General features: G+C 49.9%; 1 protein-coding gene across 1 annotated transcript; it reads right to left on the reverse strand.

Annotated features, from left to right (window-relative positions):
* Nucleotides 1–4,368: 4,368 nt before the first annotated feature.
* Nucleotides 4,369–9,803, reverse strand: LOC118697237 (keratin, type II cytoskeletal cochleal-like). The gene is made up of 9 exons (XM_054517730.1): nt 8,958–9,803; nt 7,913–8,133; nt 7,089–7,149; nt 6,466–6,561; nt 6,195–6,359; nt 5,948–6,073; nt 5,426–5,646; nt 5,279–5,313; nt 4,369–4,868 (listed from the first exon to the last, which is right to left on the reverse strand). The coding sequence occupies exons 1-9, from the start codon at nt 9,801–9,803 to the stop codon at nt 4,369–4,371; spliced, it is 2,271 nt and encodes a 756-aa protein (XP_054373705.1).
* Between the last annotated feature and the right edge of the window lie 3,196 nt (nt 9,804–12,999).

Consider the following 12,999-nt stretch of genomic DNA (forward strand, 5'->3'; position numbering starts at 1 on the left):
TTTGCTTTGGTTGGGTTTTGTCTCCTTGCAATCAGAAAACAACAGCACTCCCAACTCCCATCTCCTTGGAGCGCTCCTGATTCCGATAGTGAGTCACCGCGGGCGCAATCGGAGCTGATCCCCAATGGGCTGATTCAAAATCCCTCCTGCGACTGGGAGGCAGCTGGGCTGTAGCAAGGGGGTGCTCTCACCCCAGGAGTGGAGATGTAGGAATATCCTGCTGGAAACGCAGCGTTTTGCTGGGAAAACTTCTCCCCTCACTCCACCCAAACCCAGCGGCTCCCGATTTCACAGCGGCAGCAACCTCAGCCCTGAGACCTCTGGGCACTGAAAATAACACAGTGATACTGAAAATAGATAAACTCTGCTCCAAGCATGGCAGATCCATGGGGATTTGCTTTCCTATGCCTGCCCATGTGAACTGACACAACTGTGCCAGGAGCCTGCGGATGGGGGCCAGGCACGGAACTTGCCTTTGACTCCCAAATTGCTTATGCAAAGTCACACCTGGGAACAGGAGCACAGGTTTTAATTAAAGCAGAGGGAAAGGATTCATGTGGAAGGGAATCATTACTTCCCCAGCTCTTCTAGGAAAGCCTGTTGCTGCAGACAATGGCAATTAAGTTGACTATTACAAAGGATTTGAAAGAGCAAAGCAAAGGATGGCTTAGGCACCAAAACAAGGAAAATTCTTGTGGAATCTCTCGGTCCCTCACACTTTCCTTTCTCGGTTTGTGTCACTCACATGCAGTGGTGTCCCACTGAAGGTGCTTGGGGCTGCAGGGGGGCTGTGCTGTCCTCTCAGGTGGGACAGTTCCCGGTGGAGAGGCAGGACATTTCATGGGGGGCTGTCTGGGGGGTGAGGGCACTGCAGAGAAAGGGGAGGAGGAACAGGGCTCCTGTCTGCAGGAGCTCAGCTGCCTCTGAGCTCTGATTTGCTCTTTTTTTCAGAAGGGACTAGAAAAAAGATGTTAAAAACTCTCCTTGGTTAAGGTTGGGTTGTCAAAAGCTGTGTTAAATCCTTGCACCCAACTGTGCAATTTGGCGAGGTCAGAAATTGAGGTGACTCAGAGTTTATTTTTCACCTTCGCTGGTTTTTTGGCCTGTCTGCAACATCCTCTGGACAGCAGAGACTTAGGAGTCTTGGTGGATGACAGGCAAGGATGACATGAGCCAGCAGTGCTCATGATCAGAAGGAATGGAATTCCCAATGGAATCCTGGGATGCCTTAGGAAAAGCATGGCCAGTGGGTCAGGGAGGGGATCCTGTCCCTCTGCTTGGCCCTGGTGGGGCCACGTCTGGAGTTCTGTGTTTTGCTCTGGACTCTGCAGTTCCAGAAGGACAAGCAACTCCTGGAGAGGGTCCAGTGGAAGCCACAAAGGTGATGAGAGATCTGGAGCATCTTTTTGATGAAGCGAAATGGCGGGAGCTTGGCGTGGTCAGTCTGGAGAAGAGGAGGCTGAGAGGGGATCCCAACAATCATAAGAATACCCAAATATCCATAAAAATATCTCATTTGACAGGGTTTCTCATCAATCCATGTGAACATCTCCAAGGGGTGGAAAGAGGATGGTGTCAGACTGTTCAGTGGTGCCCAGCGACAGGACAAGGATCTCAGAATCCCCGAGGTGGAAAAAGACCTCCAGGATCATCAAATCCCATCTGTGCCCAATCCCCACCTCATACCAGCCCAGAGCACTGTGTGCCACGTCCAGTCATCCCCTGGACACCTTTAGGGATGGCAGTCCTACCACCTCCCTGGGCAGGGAGGAATCATGGCCATAAACCAGAGCACAAGAAATTCCACCCCAATGTTAGGAAGAACTTCTTTCCATGGAGGTAGCAGAGTCCTGGAAGAGCTGCCCTGGGAGGGCATGGATTGTCCCTCTCTGGAGACATTCCAAGCCCACCTGGACACCCTCCAGCGTCACCTGCTCCAGGTATCTGTGCCTTGGCAGGGGGTTGGACTGTATGAGCTCCAGAGGGCCCTTCCAACCCCAACTATTCTGGGATTCTGGGACTGTGAGTCTGGTTTTGTCTCTGGATTTAATCTTTCACTGAGGCTCCTTTGATTTCCTGGGCAAAGGGGATGAGATGTTGCTGTGTTTTGGTGCACCTGGGTTTGAGCAAGGTTTTGCTGAAGCATCTCCTTTGAACTTGCCAGGACACGCTGGCATGCCTGCTCCTGCTCCTTCCCCTGTTCCTGCTCCTTTCCCTGCTCCTGCTCCTTCCCAAGTTCTGCCCGGAGTTATGCAGGGCCAGGATGTTGCAAGGTCAGGGCAGAGCAAAGCATCTGAACCTTTGAAATTCAATAAGGGCTTTGCAATAATGTTTGGCTGAGAGTTTTTCCTCCACTATTTCTTTGTTTTATTCTCCTTTTGCAATGACTGACTGAAATATCTGCATCAGTGGTGTTGTTGTGCTCCAGCACCCATCCCCACCCCAGATCTTCCAGATAAGGCCTCCCCAAGAGCCCTGCAGACACTTGGACTTGCCCTGGCTTTTTAAGAAAGCAAAAATTGAATCCTGAGGTTTTGCCTGGATGCCCCAAATCCTCCCTTCCACGGAAGAAAATATTTTGGATTAACCCAAATAAGTTAATAAATGAATGATGATTAATTTTCTTGTCACTTATGGATAAAACTCAACCCTCCTTCTCTTCCTCCCCTTCCTCCCCCAGTTTTCTCCAATTCTTGAATTTATTTTGGGACAGCCAATTTCAAGATTTTCATTATAATTTAATCAGAATTTCAAAGCTTTTCCCTGGAAGTAAAGAAAATATGCCTCCAGCTCTGTCTGATGAAGGTTAGAAATATTTTCTATTGCTGGTTCTGGTTTAGAATAAAAAGATAAATAAAAAGAACAAATAAATTACAATCTGGTTTTATTGGACACGTTCCAAACAGAGAGAGGAAGGGAAACACGGAGTCGCATCACTATTATGGAAGTATAAAAAGCTGCAATTTTCTTTTTTAATGGTGCTTTCCAAAAATAAAAAGACACAGTGGAAGGCTAGAGGGGTAAATTCTACCAGAAAAGAGGAAAATAGATTTGGGATCCTGGAGTTCCTCAGGGATCCTGCTCTCGACTGCCTTGCTTCCCACACACTGGGCTGGAACCGGCTGCACTTCCCAGTTTCCCAAAGGTCTTTCTTGTGGCAGAGGAACCCACACAGAGAGAGATGCTGGAATTCCCCCAGGAGCTGTGGACATGGCCCTTCAGGAAGCTTTTCCAACGTGATTTTCACAATCTCAGACTTTCCCCACCTGCTGTGACCAAGGCCACGGGGAAAGACAGCAAGACTTGGATGCTGGAGGATTTGGGAATTTTTGAAGACATTCCAGCAACACCTTGCATGGGACAGGACAGAAACCCCATTTACAGCAAGCATTGATCTTGCTTTAGAAGAACTCATTGTGTCAGACATTATTTAGAATTTTAAAATCCCATAATTTAGAAAACAAGCCCTTTTTCATAGGTTCTGGATCAGTCACTGGTGAATCCTCTGACAAAAACCACCCCCGAAGTTACATGTAAGGGCCACTGTGGGCAAACTCATTTAAGAAGAGAAAGGGCAGGAAGGGGAGAGTGATTTGGGAAAAGATTTTTGACAAGCTCGTGGCACACTGAATTCTCATCTGTGGGTGGAGGGATCTCAGGTTGCTGCTCCAGCATTAGTGCTCCGAATCCCTGGTCAGGCTCAAGTGCCTGAGCTGACTCAGCAGCAAAACTTGACAATATCTGGAAGAATCATATCTTTCAAAACTTGGCTGTGAATGGAGGAAAGAGGGATTTTTCTATCTCACCAGAGTGACTCAGAATGAAGAAAATGTTAAGAGGGACATTACAAGCCACTGCCTGGGATCTTTGAGTAGCCTCCAGGGGTATTTCTAGACAGCAGAAAAATAACCCAGACCTCTGATGCAGACGAGCTTGTCTTGTGAAGGAGTGAGTTGGGCTCATTCCAGCAGTGAAGGCAAAGCAGGGTGAGCTAAATACACATTCCCAGCCCATCCCTGGGCTTCTGGGCTGAAAAAGCCAGAACTGAGCTAAAATTTCCCTGCTATTTGCTCTGTTTCAGCTGATGGCTGTGGGTGGCCACAATCACAAATTGTTTGGCCTTACTAAACACAAATGGAAAACCAAACCAATTCCCCATTCAGAGCAATCACTTAGGCCCATGTTTTCCTTTTAACTCCTGTTCCAGGGATTTGGAGAGCTCTGATTTCTGTGTGTTCCACTGCTTTTCTTGACCCAAGATCCAAATGCGTGAGAACTACAGAGCAGGAGCAGGGCAGGGGCAGCTGGAAGGGTGGAGGTGGGGGAGAACAGTGGGCAGGAGGAACAGAGGAGGGTCTGGGCTTGGCTTTACTCAGGCTCTGTGGCATTCTTCAGGCTTTGGCTTTTTATGCTCTTTTTGCTGGAGGAGGTTTTGGAGACGATTTTCACACCTGGGTTGGTGCCTTTTGCACTTCCAGAGCTGAAATTCCCTCCACTGGTGCTCAGGGCGCTGCTGCCACCCCCAGCATGGCTGTAGCTGCCAGCAGTGCCCAGACCACTCCCTCCTCCAAATCCACCTCCAAGACCACCTCCAGCCCCAAGTCCGAGTCCTCCTCCACTTCCAAAGCTGTAGCTTCCTCCTCCTCCTCCTCCTCCTCCTCCTCCGCCAGCTCCGAGACCGAAACTGCTCCCGCTGCCTCCTCCAAGGCCAAAACCATTTCCAACACCTCCTCCAAGACCAAAGCTGCTTCCACCACCTCCTCCAAGGCCAAAACCACTTCCACCGCCTCCTCCACTCAGGCTCAGTCCACCAAATCCTCCTCCTAAGCCAGCTCCACCAGAAATGCCGGAGCTGGAGCTGATGACTGCTGCAAGGAAAAGCAATCAGAGGGTTGGACATCTGCTTGGCAGCCATGGAATAACGGGATGGGCTGGGCTGGAAGGGGCCATAAAAGTCATCCCATCCCTGCCTCTGCCATGGGCAGGGACTCCTTCCCTTATCCCAGGTTGGTCCCCCACCCCCCTCCAACCTGGCCTTTGACACTTCCAGGGAAGGGGCAGCCACAGCTTCTCTGGGAAGTCACCCAGTTCCAGGAAGCACCATCATCAGGACCTTGACCCACAGGACTTGAGCCCAACTTCTGTCCCCTGCACAAGCCCGTAATGACATGGGAAGGCTCCAAAAGTCTTATGTGGGGCAAAATTTCCCTTTTCCCATGGTTTCTCCCAGGCCTTGCTCCCAAAGCCAGACTTTGGGATCCAGAACTGTGATACTTACAGTAGCTGATGGGGTTCAGTCCCTCCCCACTGAGCCTGTTGGGGGATTAGAGAAGATTGGAGTAAAATTATGGATATAGGCAGAGGAACCAATCTCTGACGGGAAAAGTGACAGTCACTATTATCCCCACAAGGATTTTGCTCCCACCTGCTCTCCTCGCCCTCCAGCAACTTCCTGTAGGTCGCGATTTCAATGTCCAGGGCCAGCTTGACGTTCATGAGCTCCTGGTACTCCCGGAGCTGCCGGGCCATGTCAGCCTTGGCTTTCTGCAGGGCGTCTTCCAGGTCAATCATCTTTGCCTTGGCGTCCTTGAGGGCCATCTCCCCACGCTCCTCTGAGTCTCCGATGGCCGTCTGCAGGGTGGCACACTGCAAGGGATGGGGGGGGCTTGGAAAGCTGCTCTTCCCTTTGGGTGAGAGTCACCCAAGGACGAAACCCATTCTGGCTGGGATGTTCATGGAAAATGTTCCAGCTGAGCTAACACGGCTGGAGTTGAAATGCCAGGCTGGCAAGAATGACTTAATAGTTAAGCTTTACAGTGTTAAGCCCTTTCCAGGTGGGAATTCAACACCTTTAACGAGGCTGGAAAAGTCCCTGATCAGCAAAGCTGAGCTGTGCTGTTAAGGGACAACAGAATGGGGCTCTGTTGGCTCCTTTTGCCATGCCTACCTGGTTCCTCGTGTTCTCTATCTCGGAGCGGATCCTCTGGATGAGCCGGTTGAGCTCTGAGATTTCACCCTTCGTGTTGCGCAGGTCATCACCGTGTTTCCCAGCCGTGGCCTGCAGCTCCTCAAACTGAGGTGAGAAGGAAGATGTAACCTGAACCATCTGAGGTGTCTGGCTGGAGGAGACGTGGCTCAAACATCCCCTGTTAGGGGCAGCAGGGATTTCGTGTGGCAATGATGGGTCAGCTCACCTTGGTTTGGTACCAAGCCTCGGCCTCGGCGCGGCTCCGGTTGGCGATGTCCTCGTACTGAGCTTTGACTTCGGCAATGATGCTGCTCAGGTCCAGGTCCCGGTTGTTGTCCATGGACAGGATGACAGCAGTGTCAGACACTTGGGCGCTGAGCTGGGCCAGCTCCTGTGGGAAGCACACGCGAGCTGCACTTACCTCTCCCAACCCTCAGAATGGTGGCATTCCCCAGCCAAGGACAATGGCAGGGCAGGAATCGGGGATTTGTCTGTACCGCCTCGTAGAGGGCTCGAAGGAAGTTGAGTTCATCACTCAGGGCATCCACCTTGGCCTCCAGCTCCACCTTGTTCATGTAAGCAGCATCCACATCCTGGAAAAGAGCAGCTGTGGGGACACCTGTGGCACCTGGATCCTCTTCTCAGCCAGAAAGAAACTCCTAGCCACAGCCAAGAGACTGCCAAGCCTGGAGACAAGGCTGCCCCTGTCCCTGTTGCCTGGTAGAGAAGCTGTGCTTGGCACATCCCACTGGATGAGCACCAAGACAGCATCTCATGCCCCCAAAAAGTGCTGTGTGTAATTTGGAAGTGGATAAGGAGGAAGGTCCTGGCTCTTGGCCTTGGTACCTGGGATTCCCAAGCATGACTGACCCCCTTTGTCTCTACCTGGTCTGTTTTGCACCTCTGTGTGTTGTGGGACCAGAGTGGGAGGAGATTTTGCTTCCTTCCTACAAGCCACTCCATTCCTTTCCCACAATACCATGAACAAATGGTGATTTAATAAAACCCTTCTAAAGGATGAGGATGCAGCTCCATGAGATCCCCCATCCCTCAGGATATTCCCAGCCTGTGCAATGGCTGGGGCTGGCTCAGCATCTGCAGCACCTCCTGTCTCACCCACCTTCTTGAGCACCACAAATTCGTTCTCTGCTGCCGTGCGCCGGTTGATTTCCTCTTCATATCTACAGAGATAAGGGGAAAGAGGTGCTGGATCAGACCTCGAGAAGCAGAACAGGTGTCCAAGTAGGACTACAAAGTGATCTGGACTGGGAGTGGCATCTCCAAATCAGCCTCCTGGGAACTGTCCAGCTCCAATGAGTGAGATTCCCCTTTCTCAAAAGGCTGAAAGGACATTTTTGACTTAATGCAGATGGAACAAGGAAGGTAAAGCTGGTTTAGAGGATTTTTTTTGCAAGAGCCATCACAAGGTGCTGTGTCCTGGCTTAATCTCCATTTTTTGATGGGGAAAAATGTCGATGGACCCTTTTTGGTGCTGTTGAGGAAAATGGGTCCCGCAGGGAGAGATAGGGGGTATTGGAGGTGATTAGAGATGTTCTATATTATGGGTTGGAGCACAAACTGGAGACACTTTTTCCCCTTTCCTAGAGATATTTCCATTAATACATCAGTCTGGATGTTTGACTTTCAGAAATTGAAATTTTTGACATGAGTCATAGAATCATGGAATTACAGAATCATAGAACCATAGAATCAGCTGATTTGGAAGGGACCCATGAGGATCCTTGAGTCCAACTCCTGGCCCTGCACAGGACACCCCCACCAACCCCAGCCTGTGCCTGAGAGCATTGTCCAAACACTCCTGGAGCTCTGGTAGCCATGGGACCATGACCCTGGGGAGCCTGTTCAGTGCCTGACCACCCTCTGGGTGAAAACCCCTGCTGCCCAATGCTCAGCTGAACCATTTACAGCCCATTTCACACTCACTTGTTTTTGAAGTCCTCCACGAGGTCCTGCATGTTCTTCAGCTCCCCATCCATGCGTCCCCGCTCATTGAGCAGGTTGGCCAGCTGCCGTCGCAGGTTGTTGATGTAGGCCTCGAACAGCGGGTCCAGGTTGCTCTTGCCAGAATTGTTTTTTTGGCCCTGCTCCTGCAGAAGGGTCCATTTTGTCTCCAGCACCTTGTTCTGCTGCTCCAGGAAGCGAACCTGAGCATTGGGAAGCAGAAGAGGCTTAGGAAGAAGATACCTGCGAGCTGACAGCCAATATTCAACACTGGCAGTGATGCACGGCAGGAGCCAAGGGATTCCCAAACTAAGAGTTTCCGAACTGAGAATATCCTCTAGATTATCCAGGGCTATGCCAGCCAACCTGTAGCTGAGCAAATCCACCCTTAGTGGACAGTTCTCTTCAGAGGCAATTTGGTTTGGAAGCCAACAAGCAATGGTAAGAAAATTTGGGTTCAGGTCTTTCTTCATCAGACAGTGAAGTTCTTCTTTCACACCCTCTGGGGTTTCTTTCTTTGTAAGATACATATCTTTCTTCATTAAAGCCAAGGTCTGAGTACTAATGCTAAAATTGCTTAATTGCCCTTCCTTTTGCTCACACATACAACATACTTATCTAATTAAAGCTGAGGAAGGACTTGAGTGGTTGAGTCAATTGAGTCAATAAAAAAAGGATTTTATCCTGCAGGCATAAACAACAAAGAGCAAGACATCTGCTGTGATTGCCCAGAGAGTGAGTTGGGTTGAGCCACTAGACCTGGACCCAAAAGTGACTTATGCCATTTCAACTAATCTGTGTTGTTTCTCGGGCACAAACCCTGGATCTATTCCCATAACTACAATTGTCTTGTCTTGTTTTCTGCCCTGTCAATGTTCAGAAGGACATTATTGTTTGAGAGACTTAATGAAGACACGCAGGGAGGAAATGTGTGAAAGACTGGAGATCTCTAAAGTCGCATTTTGGTACCTACTAGATCCTCACTCCCCCTCTACCGCAGATCCACAGCAGCCCAACAAAGTCTCACCTTGTCAATGAAAGAAGCAAATTTGTTGTTGAGAGTCTTGATCTGCTCCTTCTCATCTTTCCGCACCTGTTGGATGTTTGGATCTATCTCCAGGTTCAGCGGTGCCAGGAGGCTCTGGTTTACTGTCACTTCTTGGATTGTACCCACTCCAGGTGGGCTCCCAGAAAATCCTGAGGGGCTCCTGCCACCTCCCAGCCCTGCAGGGAATCCTCCCAGCCCCCCCAGTCCACCAAAGCCAAACCCTCCACCACCTCCGTGACCACCACCATAGCCAAGCCCACCAGCACCTCCACCAAAGCCAAGCCCACCACCTCCACCACCAAGCCCCAGCCCAAGGCCACCACCAGCTCCACCACCACCAAACCCACCTCCTCCACCACCAAGCCCCAGCCCAAGGCCACCACCAGCTCCACCACTACCAAACCCACCTCCCAGGCCAGAGCCACCAGCAGCTCCACTTCCAAAAGCAGCTCGGAAGCTGCTTCCAACCCCGATGGAAATCCTCTTGCTGCCACCAAGGTTGTAGAGGCTCCTGCTGCCAAAACCTGCACCACCTCCAGAACTGCCGCCACCACCTCCTCCAATGAGCCTCCCAAAGCCTCCTCCTCCTCCTCCTCCTCCTCCTCGTGCCACAGACACAGAGCTAAAGCCAGCCCTGTTGCTGCTGGGAATTATGGCCGAGGCAGCGCTGTAGGATCGGCCTCCCCCTCCTGCCCTCATGCTGAGTGCCCGGTTCATCGTGGCAGCAGAGAAGGGCCCCACACAGCCAGAGAGACTCTGCAGCTCTCTGAGGAAAGGGAACCAGGGTGCCCCTTTTATCCCCCAGGGATCTGGGCTTGGCTGCATGGAAGTCCAGTGATCAATTTAGTGCCTTCATGGTTTTGACATGCCAGGAGGCAGCTGTCTCCCTGAGACTTGTTAAACCCTGATTGCACCCAAACACGCCTCCTGGGGCTGGATCTGCTCAGCTGGAAGAGTTATCTAACACCCAGATTTCTATCTCTTCACAGAGATGGGTTATTTCATTTTGTATTATTTTGCTTAACCCTGGAGGTGTCCAAGGCCAGGTTGTGAGAGCTTGGAGCAACCTGGGTTAATGCAAGGTGTCGCTGTCTGGGAGGGGGATGGAATGAGATGGTCTTTGAGATTCCTTCCAACCCAAAGCATTCTGGGATTCCATGAATCTATAATTTCCTTACTGTGAAAAAAAAAATTAAAATGCTATAAAGCCAGAAATAATACCTTGGATTCCCAATTCTGCTTAAAGGATGCATCACATCAACACAGAGATCAGTGGAGAGTCCTCTGGACTAACTCAAGTGAAAGACAGTGAGAACAAAATGGTTAAATCTGAACAAAAATAATTCATGGGGTTTCTTCACCTGAAGGCAGAAGGTGGCTTGATGTTCATGAAATCTGACATCCCTTTCAGGGCCCTAATTTATCCAGTTTGCTGTTCCTACTCCCTGGGCAGTGACCATCTCTTTGGGATGACTTGACAAAGAGGTCCTCTTTGTCAAAGAGGAGACAAAGACTTGACAAAGTTTTCCTCTCTCTCCTTTCCAGATGTAAATACCACCTCAAATTTTGCCCATTTATATTCATTATTTAGCCTATGGCAGGCTTTCTAGGCTATTCCTCTGGATATTTGCAATTCCAGAGGACAACTCAATTCCACACAGAGGCTGTGTTGTGATTTCTCCATCTAGCTGATGATGTGATTGATGCATTTTCATCTTGAATAAAAACCATTCCAAAAAAAAGCGGCAGATTTTCTGAAAAACTCTTTGCCCATCTCTGTGGAACAATGTCATTTGCCCACTTTAGGATGTAGTCAGTCCTGAGTTTCTGGCTCTCTCTAGCTCTGATTTCTTTTAAGGACCTTTAAATCTTCCATCCAAAATGCTGCCAAAAGCAGATTTAACCAGCATGAAAAATAGTCCCACAAATTCTCCTTATTTTAATTCCTGGAGTCCTTGGGAAAAAAGATAAATTCAACGGGGTGTGGTGACATTTTCTGGTATCTCAGACTTTGTGGAACTGCAGTGTTGAGAGTATTTTATCCCTTGCATGTCAGAGCTCAGCTGTTTTTTGGCATGGGGCTGCCCTGGTGGCTTTACCTGAATTCTGCAGGACTGGAGCTTAAATATATTTACAGGACAGGACTCTACTTGCCTTTCAAAACACCTCCCTGTGCCCCAGAGCTAAAAAACCATTAAGGAACTAAAATCCCACTGGCATCTCTGGAAGAACACTTAAACAGGTGCTGCTGAATACAGAAGACCAAATATCTGATTATCCCTGGAGAAATGCTGCTGGGCAGGCTCAAATGGAGAGCTGGGGCACTGAAAGAGATTTCCCTTTGCAGTGAGAAATTATTCCAAGATAGTACATGTCAGCTTGTTTCTTTTTGGAAAATGTGGGTCTGAACCTGGAATGTCACTTGAAATTCATGAGCATCCATTGCCTCCGTGATTTGCATAAAATTCAAAGCCAGGGTGCGATGGGAAAATGAGATTTTGTCTTCATGGTTCCTTGACCCCAGAAAAGGCAGCTTGTCCTGAAGCTGAAGAACGGGTTCAGATCTGATGTTAAAGCTGAATGAATGTAATGGGATTAAAGGTGGGGCTGCCAAGAAGAAAGAGGGAATTGTCACTTCAGGCTCCCACACTCTTCTCCCCTCGGCTCGTTATCCACAGGGTATGTGAGAGATGCAAAGGCCACCTGAAAAATGCTCCTTTCCCTCCTGGGGTGCTTGGTGGTGTGGAGGAGCCAAGGGTTGGGGCTCCAAACCCAGAGGCAGATGTGGCATTTTCATGTCTCTTTGCATCAACTCTGCCAGGCTCTGGGCTCAAGCTGAGAGAGGGAAAGTCAAAGTTAAATATAGGGAAGAAATTCCTCCCTGTGAGGGTGGGGAGACCCTGCAGTGGATTTCCCAGAGAAGCTGTGGTTGCCCCATCCCTCAAAGGGTCCAAGGCCAGGCTGAATGGGGCTTGGAGCAACCTGGGACAGTGGAAGTTGTCCCTGGCCACGGCAGGGGGTGGAATAAGACAGTTTATAAGATCCTTCTAATCCAACCATTCCGTGAATCCATAGTTTTGGACTCTATCAATTTACAAAAGGGTCTGTCCAGATTTACACTGTGCAGGATTTGACCTCCATCCACCCCAAACCCACATTCCTGGCTTTTTTCTCTCCAAAATACCCTGATCTACGTGAACATCTTCAAGCAGGCAGCAGCAAACATGGCTTTTGCAATAGCTGGGAGTTGAGGACAGGGATGATTAAAGGTTTTTTCCCAGAAATGCAAGAGCTGCCAGACTGCTTTTGCCCCCTGGGGAGCTGGCTGGTGTTTGGTGTTCAGGTATTGCTTTGCAGGAAGATGATCAACATAAATTATGAGCTGCTGGGGCACTGGAAGCTTCTTGTTTTGGGTGTTTCTGCTTGGTATTTACATAGAAATGAGATGGAGCCTGAGTCGTGTTCATGGAGCAGAAAAGATGAAGACAACATTTCCAAAAACATCTTTAGCAGAGTAAGTTTTGCTTTCTCACCAAGGGCTGACCCACTTGGCTTTCACCACCCCCCAGCCAACTGTGGCATTTATTAAAACAGAATTTGTGCTCTGCTCCCTGTTGATCACATCCAATACACCATGAGGGGAGCCAGAATGCCCCATGGTGGGAGAGCAGCAGAGGCCAGAGCTCATCCCACACTGGGTTCATCCCCATCCCACCCACGAGGACAGAGTCTGGGATGGGGGCTGAGCTCATCCTCCAGCCCTGCAGAGGTCGAGGGAAAGAAGCTGTGGGTCAGCAGGGAAGTCTTGGAAGCAGAGTGGGACATGGGGGGATAATTTCCAGCCCCTGTTTCTTGGTGAGCCTTCCATGGGCACATGAACCTGCCCACACCGTGTGCTGCTCCAGGCTGGGCACAGGGATTTCTCCAAAGGTGATGCAGAGCTGGCTCAGGGGCCGTTGGCCCTACCATGGGGAGCTGTGGGAAGGGAGGAGCTGCAGGGCTGGTTTGTTTTCCTGTGATC

This window comes from Molothrus ater, chromosome 30 (genome assembly GCF_012460135.2).
Source record: "Molothrus ater isolate BHLD 08-10-18 breed brown headed cowbird chromosome 30, BPBGC_Mater_1.1, whole genome shotgun sequence".
Taxonomy (NCBI): Eukaryota; Metazoa; Chordata; class Aves; order Passeriformes; family Icteridae; genus Molothrus; species Molothrus ater.